Source organism: Cariama cristata, unplaced genomic scaffold (genome assembly GCF_000690535.1).
Source record: "Cariama cristata isolate BGI_N322 unplaced genomic scaffold, ASM69053v1 scaffold9962, whole genome shotgun sequence".
NCBI lineage: Eukaryota > Metazoa > Chordata > Aves > Cariamiformes > Cariamidae > Cariama > Cariama cristata.
Window position 1 is genome coordinate 27,329 of NW_009602124.1, and position 18,121 is coordinate 45,449.

The 18,121-nt window shown below is 47.6% G+C and overlaps 1 protein-coding gene across 1 annotated transcript in view; it reads right to left on the bottom strand.

The window, feature by feature from the left end:
• Positions 1-4,328: 4,328 nt before the first annotated feature.
• B3GAT3 (beta-1,3-glucuronyltransferase 3) overlaps positions 4,329-18,121 on the bottom strand; it is a 35,715-nt gene continuing 21,922 nt past the window's right edge. The window contains exons 3-6 of the mRNA XM_009694606.1: positions 17,931-18,077; positions 14,487-14,995; positions 11,534-11,830; positions 4,329-4,415 (exon numbers count right to left, since the gene is read on the bottom strand). Of these exons, the coding sequence (XP_009692908.1) occupies positions 4,329-4,415; positions 11,534-11,830; positions 14,487-14,995; positions 17,931-18,042 (1,005 nt within the window). The 5' untranslated portion in view covers positions 18,043-18,077. The remainder of the gene's footprint in view (positions 4,416-11,533; positions 11,831-14,486; positions 14,996-17,930; positions 18,078-18,121) is intronic.

Here is an 18,121-nt window from a genome sequence, read left to right on the forward strand (position 1 = left end):
GAATTAAGATTAGTGAAACAAAACATGCAGCTAGGAGAGGACATCAGCTGGAAACTATTTAAATGGTATGAAAACTTTGTAGTCCTTTAAAAATGTCTCTTTCCACTCTAGGGTTTGCAGACTGAAGTGAACTTGGAAAGCTAGTACAATAACAGAATAAATCTGCTTGAGTGCAGAGAGCTACTGTTTTAATACAAGATAACAATACCCGTTCCCACAGAGCAGCCAGCGGCCAGTAGCATCAAATGCTTTCTATCCAAGTAGCGCTTCAGCCAATGTATCTAAAGGAACATTTTTGTAAAGGCTACATAGCAAGGCTTCTGTGACTGGGAACTAAAGAATGCAACTTTTCCCCAATGGTTTTGATACACAGTGGGAGAAAATAACTTACAAAAAAAATTTTTTTTTAAATAATAGGAAATACACAATGTCATTAGTCCAAGGGGAGACTTCTGCACTGTGATGCTAACAATCAAATCTATAGCATTTTAATAGTTCTATGTGTTAGGGCTAAAAATAACCAAGTCTATTTCCAGGATTACATTTTTCCCTCAATTCAAAGGTAAAATTGTGCTTCAGACCTTTTTGAAAGAATTGGGACAGTGGGGGTTGATCAAAGGTTTGACAACAGCTATGAAAGGGGAGGTAAGTTTCAGGTTTTTTTAAAGGGGCTGGAGGTGGGGAGAAGGGGTATGTTGTACCTCAGTTTCTTCCTCAACAAGTTTGTCAATCTCAAATACAGACTCAACCAAGGTAGTAGCACCCAGGTTCCTCTTCTGCATTGCTCATTCCCGTGTCTCTCACTGAGAAGCAAAATACAGTTTCGTCAGAGAACACCCTTTGATCAGTGCTCTCTCAGGTCCTTTGATGTTACAGAACAGGGAAGAGGCGACTAATGTTCTACATCATAGGTATTTTTTCAACGTACCTCAAGCCAGGCGCGGAAGAAACAGACCACTAAGCACAGGATCCCCTTTACAAGGGTGCTTCTCTGTCCATCAGAAGTTAACTCACGAACTGCTCCAGCGTGGCTTTTCACGCCAGTAGCTCTGCAGTAGTATGGCATGGCCCTGAAAAAGGGGCTAGGGCTGAAGGATACATTCCAGTAAAATGGTAAATGCACTAAAATCAGCTTTTATCATTCAGTCCCTAGTTTTAAGCAGTTAACTTTGTTTTTCAAGAGTGGAAATTCGGCTTTATGTAGGAGCACCCTTCAGAGAATCCCACACCTAATACTCATGTGAACCAAATTAGAGCTAAACGGAACCAAGATCTGAGCCTGGATTGAAGTAGTATGGTGTATGGCCACAACAATCTCATTAAAACCCCCTTCCAATTATTTTAGCATGGATGAATAAAGAACCACATGCTGTAAACATAACTCCATCCAGGAACAGTGGTCAACAGCTCAATGTCCAGATGGAGATCAGTGACAAGTGGTGTCCATCAGGGGTCCATACTGGGACCAGTGCTGTTTAATATCTTCATCAATGACATGGACAGGGGGAATTGAGTGCACCCTCAGCAAGTCTGCCGATGACACCAAGCTGAGTGGTGCAGTTGACACGCCTGAGGGAAGGGATGCCACCCAGAGGGACCTGGACAAGCTCAAGAAGTGGGCCTGTGTGAACCTCATGAGGTTCCACAGGGCCAAGTGCAGGGTCCTGCACCTGGACTGGGGCAACCCCTGGTATCAACACAGGCTGGAGGATGAAGGAGTTGAGAGCAGCCCTGATGAGAAGGACTTGGGGGTACTGGTAGATGAAAAGCTGGACATTAACCTGGCAACGTGCGCTTGCAGCCCAGAAAGCCAACCGTATCCTGGGCTGCATCAAAACCAGCGTGGCCAGCAGGTTGAGGGAGGGGCAGAATCCCTCTGCTCCACTCTGGTGAGACCCCCCTGCAGTACTGCCTTCAGCTCTGGGGTCCCCAGCACAAGAAGGACATGAACCTGTTGGAGCGAGTCCAGAGGAGGGCCACAATCAGAGGGCTGGAGCACCTCTTCTGTGACGAAAGGCTGAGAGAGTTGGGGTTGTTCAGCCTGAAGAGAAGGCTCCGGGGAGACCTTAGAGCAGCCTTCCCATACTCAAAGGGGGCTAATAAGCAAGCTGGGGACAAACTTTTTAGCAGGGCCTGTTGCGATAGGACAAGGGGTAATGGTTTTAAACTAAAAGAGGGTAGATTTAGACTAGACGAAGAATTTTTTTACAATGAGGGTGGTGAAACACTGGCACAGGTTGCCCAGAGAGGTGGTAAATGCCCCGTCCCTGGAAACATTCAAGGTCAGGTTGGACGAGGCTCTGAGCAACCGGATCTAGTTGAAGATGTCCCTGCTTATCGCAGAGGGATTGGACTAGATGGTCCCTTTCAACCCAAACTATTATATGATTCTACAAACATAGAGGTATGTCAGAGTGCCCTCCAAACCATGAAACTAATGAAGGGAAAGGAGAGGGAATACAAAGAGAACAGAGGTACTTAATGGGTTTGTTCTAACCTGCCTTGCTTTCCATCCTCCCCCAAAGCCGTCCTGTCTTGTGCAGCGTAATAAACACTGATTAAAGTAGGTTTAAAATTAAGGGCTAAGGTGCCATCTCAGAAGGCAGCTGTCCCCTCCATGAACAGAGAGCTGCTTAGGCTGTTGCACACATAGCCACAAGGTACGTGTGTCTCGGGAAAAACAAGTCATCAGGGGCCAACACATTCCTGTGAGCATTCTCACCCTCGCTTTCAGGTCCTGTAAAACAGCCCCCTCAGTCTAGACTACCATTCCAGCTGGGCCACGTCTTCAGTGCATCGTGCCCTGCATGCACTTCTCCCAAACTGAGCACCTCGCAATGCGGCTGGTCTTGTACTGAAGCTGACATCAGTCCTGTATTTTCTGTGCTTTTTCTCCACCTCCAGAGCATCTGGTTCTGCTCAGAGTCCAGGAGGAAGGGCAGGGGAATCTGGGTAGTTTATGTATGCAGTGTTGCTTGTTCTCAGTACACTAAAACTCTTGGAAGTCAGCAGAGGTCCTGGCTACTGCATGTCTGGCTGGTCGTATGCTGTGGAGAGGAACCTTGCAGGCTGTGCATGAAGAAATCTGCAACAGAGACACAACCAGCATGTATATTACCCTTCTGCCTCGCTGTAGTTAGCTGCCACCCCTTGGAACTATCCCAAAACCCATCTCAGATTGCAGATCTGTGAGGACTGCTGCTAGGCAACAGGGTGTTGGTGAAAAGCAGTTGTGACAGCGCTGAAGAGCTATGGCCTCTCTGCAAAGCCGCTATATATAGCGCAGATGATATGCAGTGCAGGCTTTCCTCTGCTGTCCTGCCAATGGGCCGGAAAGGCAGGCCGCTGCAGCAGGCAGGGCTCCATCCAGTTAGCCTGAGGCAATGTGCTATAAGAGAGCTCATTACTGTTAAAAATATACCATTCCTGAGTAAATCTACCCCTTTCCTTTGCTGCTTTTACTTCTCTGTATTCGAGAGGAAAAGAAAATAAGCAGCTATCTTCTCTCCCCTCCAGGCCTGGTTCTACACCCCAGTTAAAGGGAGTTGTGCATTTATTTTTCTCCCCACAATAATAAAGCGGAGCAACATAGTCTGGATGCAGATATAAGCGAATAGCCCATCCTTCACTCTGGAAATACGAAAGACTAAATACACCAAGGTGCTCAGGTAATTAAAGGTGAGAAGCCAGGGCATGAACAAATGAGCAGGAAGTCAGCCATCAATGTGCTGTTCTTTCCTCCTTACCACTGAAGAAGACACTACATGCTCACCTTAGGTAAACAAACACCTCATGTGGGGTTTAACCCACACCCTCCCTTACTTGTCACTGACCTTGTGTGGCTTTGATGTAGATATAAATTAAACTTTTCCCTCACTGAAAGCTTCTGCCTGACTCAAAAATGCTTTCACTGATACTGCTTTAGCTTTCCGCAGGTGTTTGCTGGTGGATCAATCCACATCCTTCACCCTTGTGCTTTAGCTATATTAGTACAATTAATAAGGCAGCCTTCTTGTTTAGACAAGGGTTGGGTTTTTTAACAATGTTACTTCTGCCTAAGCTCTCACTCCCTGGGTTTCTCTTCTGCCCCCCAACCTCTCACCAGGTATTTCCCCTTAGCAGCTTGTCTTAAAGATAAAAGGTCTGAAGAAGTTTTGCAGTAAGGGAAAGTCAGAGCTCTGAAAACTGGAAATTAGAAAGCACAATTAAAAGAACTCTTGTCTTTTTCCTGTCATTGTCTAGTATTTTCCTTTTTTACTCTTGCTTCTCATTACTGTTCAAAAATGTGAGCTCTTACCTGGTGTTGGTCTCCATTCAGCCATGCACTGTCAGATTTCCACATTGGGATCTGTGAATCCTTTCTTCCCCTCATTCACCAGCACAGGCTTTTCTGTCCTTGTATGCCAGACTAAAATCTGAAGAAGCCAACAGAAGTCATTAGCTGCAGCTTTTCACTGCACTAACAAATATTCTTGCACATTAAATCAATAGTGCAATTTAACCATCTACCCTGGAGCCTAATGGCGCATTCACAGCTGAAAGGGGGTTTGCATAAAACTTCATTTAGGCAGGCCTACTGCTATCCAAAATGCACAGCGCACAGAAATTACCCATTTTACAGTATACTGTCTTGGGACATTAACCTGCTCCTTCCATGTAGTTATCAACCATCTTCCTCGAAAGGCTCATCAACCCTTTCAATGATGTAAGGCAGTTCCTTTGTAACCGGAGAATCACATGCATGTTTCCCCATAGACCAAGCTCCTTACTCCGGTTCTTGGTTATCATGTTACTATATCCTTGGTCAATGTGGAATATCTTGCTAGGCTCAGGGCAGAAACCCAAATTCTTGCCACTTCAGGCCACGTTGTGACTTGTGCATTAGAGGGATGAGGCAGTTATACTGAGTGCCACCAGCTGCTCCAATTGTCATCACTGCCTTTGCTTGTGTGAAATATTAAAATGAATTTTTCAGTGCATCTCTGAAAATCCATTATTGGAGAGAAGATGTCAGTCTGCTCCCTAACCTCACTATCACTTCTTTTTCACTTTTAAAGTCTTTCCAGGCCCTAAAAAGATACGAGAGTGACACTGATCTGAGAAGTACTTCACTGCTGCTCCAGTTCTCGGTTGCAACCTCTGCTGTCTCAGAGCTGCAAGATGCAGGAGCTAGTTACAGAACACTCCCTTCCTCCCACGTGCTCTGGGCTGTACACAGCCCCTTCACAGCCCAGCAAGCATTAGCCTGCCATATCGCCTCAAAAGCCCCATACACATTTCCTTTGAAACGTTGGCCCCACACTGCCATCCACTATTCTGTGTCAGATTCAATACATGGTATCACTTTAAAGCCCCTCTCCAACTTGCTTAAAACAGAACTGAAGCTTCTACTAAAACCTTCCCTCAGTCTTAGCAGCAAAGTTTAATATAGAATCATAGAACCATTATGGTTGGAAGAGACCTCAAAGATCATCAAGTCCAACCGTATACCTGATGTCACCATGCCCACTAAACCATGTCTTGAAGCGCCACATCTAAACGTTTTTTGAACACCTCCAGGGATGGTGACTCCACCACCTCCCTGGGGAGCCCATTCCAATGCTTAATGACTCAATATGGATCAACATCTGTGGAGAAGAACTGGAAAAAATATAAATTGAAGACGTGGGTTAACATTTTTGGAGGGGGGTGAGTATTACAGGTAAAATAGTTTCTACTAGCTGTGCTATAGTGCTGGCACAGACAGTTCTGGAAGCTGTCTGAATACTCTCCCCTCACTAGACTCAATTATACTTATGGCTTTGCTCCTAGAACCTGAATTGCTGGGAGCAGCTTTATCCCTTCGGAGCTACAGCCTCCTGCTTCCCTTCACCTGTTTGCATTGATATTTCCTACCTTGTGGGGGTTTCCCTCTTGTTGCTATGACAATACTCTGCACATTTAATCCAAGTATCCGCAAACCATTTCATACCCAGCCCTTGCTTTTCTGAAAAACGAGGACACGCTCTGTTTCTAAAGGATTAACAATGCACTTTCCAAACTCTTCTGGTTAAACTGGAGCAGCCCCACCTTCCCAAGAAGCTGTTTGACCAAACTTGTCTCTGATGTGAGCGGTCACCTTATGTGCAGAGCTTAAATCTTGCCTGCTAATACTATGGCAGTAGACACCAACTGCTGTCTGGAGTGGGTCCAAAAAACCATTTCATCGCTCCCCCACAACCACTTCAGAGCCCGCTCATCAAAGTTAGGCTTTATTATAGTCCTGCTCACCCACTGCAGCATTACCGCTGCAATTAGTGTGTTACTTTCCTATGAAAAGGCAAAACCAAACAGGTCTGTACAAGTGGCTCTCAGTGCTATGCAACCATCAGTTATGGGCTCCTCATCCAACAAACAGAATGTATAAACCTTAATGTGGTCCAGGTGCTAGAAAAATCTTGTAGCCAATTCTCCCTTCCAGCGGGGGCAGGTAAGAGCTCTTTCCATTTCTGACACATAAACACTCAGCCCTGCTGATGGCCAAGGGCTGCACTCTGCCAGCAATGGGACTCATGCTGAAGCAACTCTAACCACGTACTCCATAAACAGAAGACCACAACTAGACGTTATTAGCTTTCCTTTAAACTGGATCCCACTTTTGCATTGTTAAAGCCAAGTGCCAAAAGAAACTTACATCAAATTGAGTAAAATGGACCGATTTTCAGAGTTTGCAGCTTGATACCGCAGCTTCTACCATTTTTCAAGCTGTGTTCTTTAACGTGGGAAAGAGATCACCGTTTAGTAGAGAAACACCTGCTTTTCCTCTCAGCCAATTGTTTGATATTTTTCACAAGATATTTGGTTTATGCCTCAGGGAAGCTTTGGCTTGTGCAAAAAGTACAGCTTGCAAGGGAGCAACAGTGAGGGGGACCAAGTATCTGGCTTTGTCTGAGCAGTGGTTTCATATAGGTCACCTGAGGGAGTCCCCTTAAAAAATCCCTACTACTGCGAAACACTTACAATCATTTGCAGCCTTGCCATTCAGAATCACGGGACTCAAAATAGATCTAAGACATTACAAGGATTCATCTCCATAGCAGACTTCTTCATTGTCTTCTAACAGGAAACTAAAAAGCAAATAGGCAAGTCGACCTACAGTTGGAGAGGGTCACAGGATTTCAAGCATACAGACCCTCCGTGGAGGGTTTCAATAACTGTTATTTGAAATGGAGACTACACAACATGAAGAAAAAGAGACACCAAGCTAAAACAACACATTTGCTTCCTCCCAGGCGTTGTGGAGGCCCTGTTCTCCCAAAAGCACATCCATTGGTGTAACAAATAAAGACTGCTTCTCCCTCTAACTCCAGCTTTTCTCATATGTCAAGAGAATCATGGCCACTGCTATTAAACAAGCCAGAGCTCCAACAGTAATCTTCAACTCTGCAATTACATCAACTTCAAGATTTGTGCTTTGTGATGGGTATTATAGGCAAAACATACAAGATCACAAGAGAAGAAAAGGTTACAGTGGTCTAATTTGAGCTATTGCAGCTGCAGCACCGATCTGAAGGTCCACCATTAAGCAGTGCAGGCAGACTGTGCTACAAAACCTGAACTACTCTGATATAAATGACAGCTTTCAGCTGTGGTACAGGGGATGGCACTGGCACAGCAGTTCTCGTGACTAATCAGGACAAGACAAGGCCAAAAGAACCCTCCAAGTTCTGCATCTCTGTCGTAAAAATCAACAGCTCAAGCACTGGTGTCTTCACTGGTGTGTGTGCAAAGCTTAACCGACAAAGTGCTGTCACATCACAGTCAGGATACTGAAAGCTCACCGCAAACCGCTGGTCACAAACTCACATGAAAAGAGGTGCCCAATCTCGGGAACAATCTAACCCAAAAGAGGACAGATCTGCTCCATCTGTACCCTGCTGCTCAGCCCCTGGAAGGCAAAGAAAACAAAGAGCTTGCGAAGCTGATTCCCTTGCCTGCCGTATGTAGCACCACAGGATAAAATCAGGAGGAAGTGAAGTACTCCTTTTCAAGCTTTATTGCCTTAGGCTGACATTTTCCCTCTCTCCTGCCCATTCTGAGCAAGTTTTAGCTGTTTTAGATCTGTGACATCACGAAGCAGCCAGTTCCAGTCTCCTTTTGCTGTGCAATTTCCTGGCTGCTGCCGGCCCCAAAGGCTCGGTCTCCTCCTTATGCACAAGGATTTATTCCCCTCCCAGAGCCAGTTCCAAGACCCATGGTAGCCACAACGTTGGTGTGTGGCTCAGGGGGTGCTGGGAGAGCTCTCTTTGTTCCCCGTTCTCTAGCCTGTGTCTGATAGCAACCTGTTACACCGACTTTGGCACTGAATAGTGCCCACAAGCACCCTGCCGCTAAGGCTCAGAAACAGCCGTTCCCGGCCCAGCACAAAGCTGCCAGACGATTCCTTTTCACAACAGCCACCTAAACACGGAGCTGCTAACCCGTGGATTTAATCTCAGATTTTACTCAGCCAAGAGATAAGGAGAGAGGAGGAATGACTACTTTTAGCCACCACTTCAATTCCAGTGAATTGCTGCTGAGACCACCCGAGTGCACAGCCTGCCTCACCCAAAGAAACGTAGCCATGCCTATCTCCCTGGAGAAACAAGCGGCTCCAGGAGCAGCTGGAACAACAGACATCTCATTTTCAAAGACCTTGTATTTTGTGGTCTGTTCTCTTGTGCCAGCCCAAGCTGAGGCTTTTTCAAGAGTTGGGGCCACTCAAAGTCTCTCTCCTTTAACGGCTCTCTGGTTGAGCACACTGCAGTTTGTTTCCTCAGGTGTTAATGGAAAATGGGGAGCAGAACATGTCCCAGTTACATCAACCTTTTGGGAATACAGAATCTCAGACCTCTATCCCCTGTCAATGGATTGAAAAGAGTATGGTTTGTTTTGGGGGGGGGGAGAATGCAGAAGCAGGAGAACACAGAAATACATAGCATGCATGCAAAGCCTTGTTTCCTTACAATTCCAGTAGAAGCCAACCCTTCCCTCCTGATAAGGAGGGATAACCCTCTCCTTTCTCCTCAGCAATTCATACTGACTTCCTTAATGTTCTCCTTCATTTTGGGCAGTTCTCAAATCAGAGAAAATAAGCAGGATATATGTCTTCGGCCAAAGCTTAAGCTTTTTGCAGGAGTGTGCATTTGTAGGCTGAATTCTGATAAATATTACAAATAGCAGCACTGCACACAGAGAAGGCAGCATTTTTGGAGAGCAGATGTCTATGCTTATCTTACATCCTTCTCTGATCCCTCCTTAACAACTCTATCTGAGCACATCGTAATTTTTAATGTAAATCTCACTGCAAAACAGGACTATGGTTATGCTTAACAGAAGCAAACCATGACAACTGCTGGGAGCACACTAGCACAATGAGAAAGAAGTCTGTGCTTTGACCTCGGGGCAAGAGGACCCCAGACCACAGCCTACTTCTGTCCTTCTCTGCTGCTTGTGTGGACTCTCCTCCTCATCAAACGGGTGAGCAAAACAGCAATTGGGAAATGGAGGCTGCTGGCACCAGCTAAAAGCAGAAAGGCAAAGCTCAACCTGCAAAGCTGCACTCAGAGTTTGCCAGGAGCAGACAGCATTCAGCTCCCAACAAGGACCTTCTCAGATCACCCCAGGCCAGCCAAAAAAAGAAACACAGTCTGCTTCAAATCCTGGCCAGCAATTCCTGCTTCCTCTCCATCTCTGACCTGCAGCTCTTGTGTGACAGCACTGGCACGGCAGCCTGTCTGACAGCACCATTTTTTCCCTCCTGCCTGAAAACAACCTTTTCCTTCCTCTCCTTCCTCCATGTGTTCCTCCACAACCACCATTTCCTATATCCAGCCTTTTTAACACAGCTTCTTTCTAACAGTTATTTACAGCAGCAACAATATACCAAACATTGCGTAACTGGCTATGGAGTAAACACCCCTAATCTTCTGTACACCAGCCAAAAAGCAACCTGCGCATCTCCCTCGGCTTGTTGGAAACACACTTATTTCCAGTCAGTGCTTTCTTGTTAGCTAGTAGGGCATGCAGTGCCCAAGAACAGAGATGTAATTTTAATCCAATCTCTTTTCCCACCCTTGGGAGACCATCTGTGTTATCTACCCCAGTGCCGGACAGCCAGAACCACAGACATGTAGATTTAAAAAATGAGGAACAGCAGGTATCAGATAACAAACAAAGTTGCTCCTCCTCCTCAGCTCTTCTGTATTCTTGGACTCCTTGCCTGAGCGCTGCTGAACATTGAGATCCTTTTTTTTTTTTTCTGTGGCTGGGGAGCAGTGCAGATGGAAAGCAGATACAAACGGTATTATTCAAAATTTTTTCTTATTCCAAAAAGGGATGGAGACCTGGATCCAACACTGGGTCTGCCGGCAGTAACAGCTTATTTGCAAAAAAAGAATAATCCTCCTGGGATAATTAAGCAATAAAGACTCCCTAAATCAGACTGGCTGATACCTATTACAGACAAAGACATAAGAGTGCTACACAGGGGTCTGTGATCTCAGAGGGACCCCCTCCACACCTGCGGTGCTCAGTGGACCCACTCACAAAGCTTTCAAAAACATTTGACAGCACCTCTGTTGCTGATGTGCTATGATTGACGCCTGTCACACTAACCAGCATTGTCTCACTGTTTCTTGCACACTTTCCTGTCATTTCAGATAGAAATCCATCTCTTGTCTCTCATCTTAGACCGGGGAGTCTTTAGGGCAAGAACCATCACTGTGTTCTGAGTTTCTACATTATTTAGCACTTTGAGGTCCTGCTACGTGACCTGGTGGCTACTAGGCAATGTGTACAGTCAAATAATTAGCAGTCATTTGATAGCAGTAAAATCCCCCCAAAATGAAGCTTCCTGGAAGCCTCCTAGAGCTCAGAGCAATATCCCAGGCATGAAAACACTTCTACATTCTCTCTGACACAGAAAGATCCAGGTTATTGTGGACAACTACAGCGATATTGCGTAAATGTCAAGGAGGAGAAGACAACTTCGCAACAAGGCAGTGATTGTGTGAACAGTCTTTCCCTGCAACCAGGAAACACCACGGCCGGTACTCCGGGGTTACACTTCAGATGGGTTCCAGAGGGCCAAATCTCATGTGATGCTAGCTTATCACAGGAGGGCCAGTACTTAAAAGTCCCCCTCAGGAATTCATGTAAAGCAACCGACATACATTTCACCTATGGAATTCCCTGCTCCAGAGTATTAGCAAGGCCACAGATAAGCCTATCTTGAAAGGAATAGGGATATTCTCTGGAGGTAATATAAGGAAGAGGAACAGTTACAGGGGAGAGGAGACTCCATATTCCAAGGCCTATGGCAACTGCTACCAGCCTGCAACCAAAAAAGATAACTGCCCCCCCCATTTTCATACATAATTGCCCATTCCCAGCTCCCTTGCAGTGGGGGTGGGCTCTCTTCACATGCAGAGGACAAGTGACTGAATGATGGGGCTGAATGGGCTTTCTCCTATGTCTGGATCCTTACAACCCACGTACGAGGAAGAGACCATACCTTAGTGCAATTGGCAGCTTTCGGCTCGAGGTCATTCAAAGTCACTAGTTCCCGCAGCAGGCTGCTCTCTTGGTACCCTCCCTTCACTCCTCGCAGTTTGAAGTAAGCCTGAGATCGCTGGAGAATCAGTCTGAGGTTCACAGCAAACCCCGCCATGTCTATAGCAAACGGGCGATGGGGGTCGAACACAGTTTTCCAGCCATAGACCTTCCCTGCAGCGTTCACTTTGGGTGACTCATAGCGCAAGCCACCGACGAAGGCTACTGGCCACACTGACACCTTTCTGGTGCTGCGCATCTGGAGGCAAAGGAAAAAGAAGGGTACGGTGGGTGCACACAGAAGGATTGACTGCATGCGACTTCCAACACGCAAACCAGCACCCCAGCAGAACGACTTCACCTTGCTCGCTGTCCTGCAGGAAACGAATGCCCCTGAGCTTCAGCACAAACCCGAGAGCTGAGCTAAAAGCCTGGGTTACGTTCCCAGGCATGCTCTGGGGCTCGGACCAAGCCGCAGAGCTCATTACTCACCGGTACGAGGATGTACATCCCGGAACTGCAGAAGCAAAGTGCTTTGGAAAGTGGCAACTAACAATAGCATTAGTAATGGATAGCCACGGAACCAAGCAGGAGCTCAGCACTAAAAACAAAGCTGCCAATAATAAACATAACTGAGATTTAAGAGTGGGTTTTTTGTCCAAAGATCGTTAGAGCTGTGGGGCATCAGTCCTCCACATGGACAGCTGGGGAAATAAGGACACAGAGGAGGGAAGCACCTTGTCCAATGCCACCTGGCAAGGCAGCAATGGCATATCTAGGGACAAAGGTGCTTTCTCTGAAAGCTAAGGAGTTTGCGCTGCAACCTCAGCCTATGAGCCACTGTAAGGCTAAAGTGCCTCATCTTTAGAGTGAGGCACTGCAGCTGTAGCCCACAACCTCAGGGACAGCTGAGAAACGCAGCCTCTCCAGAAACTCCCAGCGTGCAGGACGGTGCTTTGTAGCCGCTCCTGCTACCCAGCGGAACAACACTGGATGCCTCTGCTCCCTGTAGAGTCAACAGAAATAGATAGGAGCCATCAGGGGACACTTCAGATGCCTGCACTTGCCAACGCAGATGCTTTGAATGCCAGTCTGCCTGCTCACCCCCCAGCGCCCTGTCCCGCTCGGCTGGCAGGCTCAGCCTCGTGTTCTGCTCACAGCCCAGTCTCTTAGATCAGGGATCTCCCAGAGCTAATCTCATCACTGCTAATTACTGCAAACGAGACCAGAAGAGCTCTGGCACTTGCCCTTCTGCATTATACACATGCTAACGGCAGCCCCTGTCCACAGGGAACAATAGTGCGTGTCTTCTGCATTTCACAGCACATTTCATTGGCTCCATGTGACCTTAACTGCAGCCACGTATCAGAGAGGAGAAGCCTCTACAAGCAAAGCACATGAGTGAACGAAGGAACCCTTTCTGCTTTATTAACGTGCGGTGTCTGTCTCAAGGTGCTGCCCGAGCCAGCCTCAAAGGGGACTGTGGAAGAAAGACATTCAGTCTGAATTTGCTTTCGGCTTTAAAAGCATGTATATTCCTGTGGCTATCCAAGCTAAAGTGAAAGCCATCAGAGAAGGGGAAGGCGGCATGTATGGAACAAATAAACAGGAGATCCCTGGTATGAAAACTGGCAACTGGTGGGGAAGGAAGCAATCCTCCTTTCTTGTCCCTTGCTGCAAGAGCTCAGCCTCAGGAGAGCAAGGGGAACAAGTAATTTCTGAGCTGGAAGCCAGGTGAGGTACAGTGTACCTGGCACTGTAAGACCACTGCAAACCCGCAGACAGGGAAAGGCTCAAGAGTTCATTTACAACCCCAGTAGGAGTGGAACAAACAGCAAAGGTGGGAAAGCACATGGGAACGTTCCCCTGCTAAAGCCCAACAGGGCTGTCAAGACATGCTGAAATTCAGCCTGCCATCACAGTACCTGGGGCCACAAACTTCCAGGCTGAGATCTCAGCCCCATCGCCTACTTAGAACAGCTGGCGAGACCGTCCGTCCCCTGATGCTGCAAGAGGAAGAGCTCCGGAGGGGAGTGCTGCACGTGTCTCCCAGCAGAGAGACAGCCCTCTCCAAGGCAGCACATGAAGGTCTTCACTTTTCTGTGAGGAGAAGCAAGTACTGACAAATGCACGCTCCTCGCCTGTGCGGCAAGCCAGAGACAACTGCACAGAGCATCTCTGAACAAGATGTCCTGCAAGCACTATGACTGTGCTGACACCATTCAGACGTCACTCTGAAAGGGCACTGCTACCTCAGCTGGGGATCTGTGCAGAGCAGGCACCAGGCTCTTCACAGCTACAGAACTGAACCGGTGGCCACTCTGGGATGAGAGCAAACAAATGCAAACAGCAAGGAAGAGAAACCCCAGGGACTCCCCAAACAAGAACAAACATGAATTAACAGACAGCCAAGTGCAATACATAGGGGTGGTGGAGAAGAAAGGTGGATAATATCAGATCAAGAACCAGCCAGAAATCTCCTCCAGGGTGGAGCATGGAAGGAGGACGGCCGAGGTTTCTTTTGCTAGGCATGTGCTTCTGCACAGGCATATCAGACAGCAGGCGATGTTCCAGCACTAACAAGGCTCCCCACAGGGGAAGACAGCTCCTTGTTCGCTTCCTTTACAGTAAAAGCTATCTGCCTCCTGATCACATACCACAGGATAAACTGGGGTTTCCCTTACTTCGCACAGGATGCCTTTGCCACTGGGAAACGCACGCTTTGCAGCATAGTAACCAAGCCCCAGAGAAAACTTCAGGACAGCTGCAGTGGGACCGCTACAGAGACAAGACTGATCCAGAGCTCAGGAGAGGATGTACACAGCATCTCCTCAGCTCAGTACACAGCATCTTTTACACCCCATGTGCTAACCTGCTGTGTTCAGCCAGTTGGGAGCCCCCCGGCAGGGTCTTACCTCCTCAAAGAGCTCCAGGCTGTAGGTGTTATCATCATCAGCAAAATAAACAATCCCAGGCTGGCTGTTATTTTTGTTAAAAGTCTCTCTCAGCCATCTCAGGGCAAGGTTCCTCTGCATGGTCCCCCGGGGAATGCGGGGATCCCTCATGTCTCCCCGTAGCTTGTAGTTGCGGGGTGTCTCTACATTGAGGTGGGTGTAGTTAAGCCCCGTGTCCCGCAGCAGCCGGGTGATGAGAGGCGTGCGCCGCTGTGAGTCCTCCACCAGGATCCAGTGCAGGTTTGGCACATGCAGGAGGGTGTTGGCCAGGCGCGTCAGCTCTGCCTTCTGTACGGGCCGGCTGTAGGTGGGTGTAATGACGTGGATGGTGGGAAGGGTGTCTGACCACGGGGGTGGGCGGGTATAAACATATTCTGTCCTCACCACCTCCACAATGTCCCGGTCCGACAAGCAGTATTCCTTGGAGTCCAAGCCTGCAGCGAGATCACGCTGGGAGTCACCACCATCATCTGAGCAAGGGTATGAGAGAGGAGAAAAAGCCGCATGGACTCAGTCCTCCAACACCCCCTGACTGAGCCAGCAGGCTGCTTGCTAATAGCAGGTCACCCTCATGGTTTCAGAGGAAAGGAAACTAGCTCGGATGGAGGCTTTAATAAATAAGTACACAAATAAATAAAGGAATCAGGGACAAACACAGATTAGAAAAGAAGTTCCTGCTGTTAGAAAACCAGCACCAAACAAGGCCTGAGAGACCAGGACAATGCTGCAGCCGAGTGCTCAGAACAAGCAACTTCAAAAAAGCACCCAGAAGAGACAGGCTTGTACAGCACTTAGATCTAGAGAAAGAAAATAGCAACACAGATTGATGATCTGTGATCCCTAAAGAGCTCCAGCGCTCTGGGCACCTTGCTCAGCGGGACAGGACTCACGGCTCTGCGCTCAGGCACTGGAGCACCTGGACTGGGAGGCAGAGAACTAACTGGTGGAAAATACCAAGTCAGTGAAGATCCCCCAGCAGCAGCATCTGGCCAGGACACTGCAGTACCCCGCTGCTCTCCTGACAGGCCTGGGATGAGGCACAGAGAAGCAGGGAAACACACACCTCAAATCCAGAAATGGAGAGTAGAAATTAAAGCCTGTAATTGTAGGCTTTTTCCTGCAGAGACTTTCACCTGCCTCTGACTAACCTCTCCTCAAAAAGACCCTACCAATCTCTGAACATAACAGCCCATTCAGTAGTGCGGATGTGAACAATGAACAGCATATATATAGGATATACTGATCCAAACATATAAAATCCTTACAAATGGAGTCTTGTTCACAATCAGCTCAAGGAAAAAAAAAATGTTCATGCACCTGTTGCCTTTCCAGGGTGCGACTTTCACACTTTCATACCACTGTAGATAAATGACGGTCTACAGTGAGGGACTGGCAGAGATGAAGGGGCACCTCCATTCAGCATATAAGCCAGGTGCTCTCTAGTGGGCACATAATTCTTTGAGCCATAGATTTTGCAAAATCAGCTACTACCAGGAACTTCAGATGAGAAAGAACAGGAACAGACAGACATTAGATCTGACCCAGCAGGGTACTACCTATGGATATTTCATAGTATGTTACTCTTCCAGCAGCATAGACTTTGATACCAGCCCTGAACCAAACAAAGACCTCGTACTCTGCGGCACTGAAGCAGGGAGTGTGTATATCTGGGAGGGGGTCAGACAGGGACAAGGTGTCATGCACCTGTTGGTATCAGGCCCTATATAAGGCAAAGCACATCAGCATCGCATAGCAGAGCTCTCTGAAAGCAGAGAACACTGGAATCAATTAAAAAATAAATCTGCAAAATGCATTGAACATAGACATAAATGTAATTAGCCAGGATGGTTCTTGAGACAGTTTGCAAACCCCTGCAGGTCAAACCCTCAGCCGTAAATCCTGGCCTGTGTAAGCACTGCCGTTCTGTGCTTGCTAGTGTATAGATGCACGTTTCTTTTTCAGCACCTGCTATCAAAGGATCTCAGGAATGCATTACAAGAACAAAACGATTTCTCCCAAGAGCTGCTAGGCTGGTCTTTCACCACTCATTTTCCACTGGGGGCTCAGAGAGGCAGAGGCAGAGGAAGTGTCTTACCAAGGTCATCGGTAAGTTCACCACTGAGTCAGAGCAGAGCAGTCTCTGTGCTGTGACTTCAGTGTCCATGGCCACTGACAAAAAACAGGTCCTAGTTTTTAGGACACTGAATCAAACTGGTATACAGACAGTGTATTCTTAGTAGTCTTTCAAGTCCTGTTTTAGAGCCCAGGAGATCCCTCATCCTCTGAAACACTGTCCACCTCCCAGAGGGGATCACAGTCATTTTTCCTTTAAGAACTGCCCAAAGCCTCCTGGGTGGCTGTCCATCTTCCAAGGGGAAAGGTAAAGCTGCTCAGGACAGACTCTGAACTTCTGACAACTCAAACTGCACATCAGACTGTTCAGCAAAATGATAAGCAACTGTGGAGGATGGGTGCAAACACTAAAATGAAAACGGGAGAGAATCTCCCAGAGAAAGGGACCAGAGAGGGAAAACGAGCTGGCCTTCTTCCCCACAGAGAAGCCTCCCCAAGCTGACCTGCCTGCCCTGGCACTCAGCAGAAGGGCAGAACCAAGAATGAAGACCGCAATAGGCAGCATGGCTTTTTCCAGCCCCCAAGAGCTCTCACAGCCCTTAGATATTGCTGCTATGCCAAGAAGAGGATAAAAACTACGACCTTTCTGGGCAGAGAGGATCCCTCAGAACTTCCTGCATTCATCTGATTTGGGCCAGGGCTCTATTTAATGCTTTGTGCGACAGGTAGCGTGGAAGCTGACTCTCTCACAGTATTGTAACTCCACCAAACAGGTGAGATGCTGGCTCTTGCCTTCTCTTTCAAGTGCAAGAGGATCAGTTTGCTGCTTTCCTGAGCACACTTAAAAATGCTCTTTGCCTCATGTCTCCCAGAGCAGCTGTCTCAAGTGGTAAATTTGTCCTCTGCTCTCTTTTTTTGCAGCTTTCCTGCTGGACTAAGTTGTGTGCAGAATGCTGCAAAGGCCAGCAGGAAGGGACTCCTCTCTTATGGATCATCAGGGAACAAAGAAAAGCGTCTTCCTTCAGTACCCGGACTGATTCTGGATTTAGGCCATAAAGCTCTCCCAGTGCAGTAAGCTTATCCCATGGCTTGGAGTTTGATGTCTCTGAAGAACCCCTACAAGCACTCTGCTGTTCCTACAGCAGATGTGTGGAGCCTTCTGCATGAGCATGGACTGGGGCTGTTCCTACAGCAGAAGTGTGGAGCCTTCTGCATGAGCATGGACTGGGAGCTGAGATGAGCATGGCTGCCATGGAGAAATGAAATGAGAGAGGAGATGAGGACAAGGGAGGGATGCACAGACTTGGCATGGGCTGGTTTGATTTCTCTCACCCTTATGCACTGCAAGCAGTGGAGCAATGGTGCTCTGGTGCCAGACGGTGATTAGTAGTGTCCAGGGCAGAACTATCAGCACGATAGCCAGGATGTCTCGTCTCTTCGGCATCTCCAAGACTGACTGGACCCACAGCTCCTCATTACCTGACAGTGAAAACCCCAGAGACAGAACAGCAGAGCACATGGAG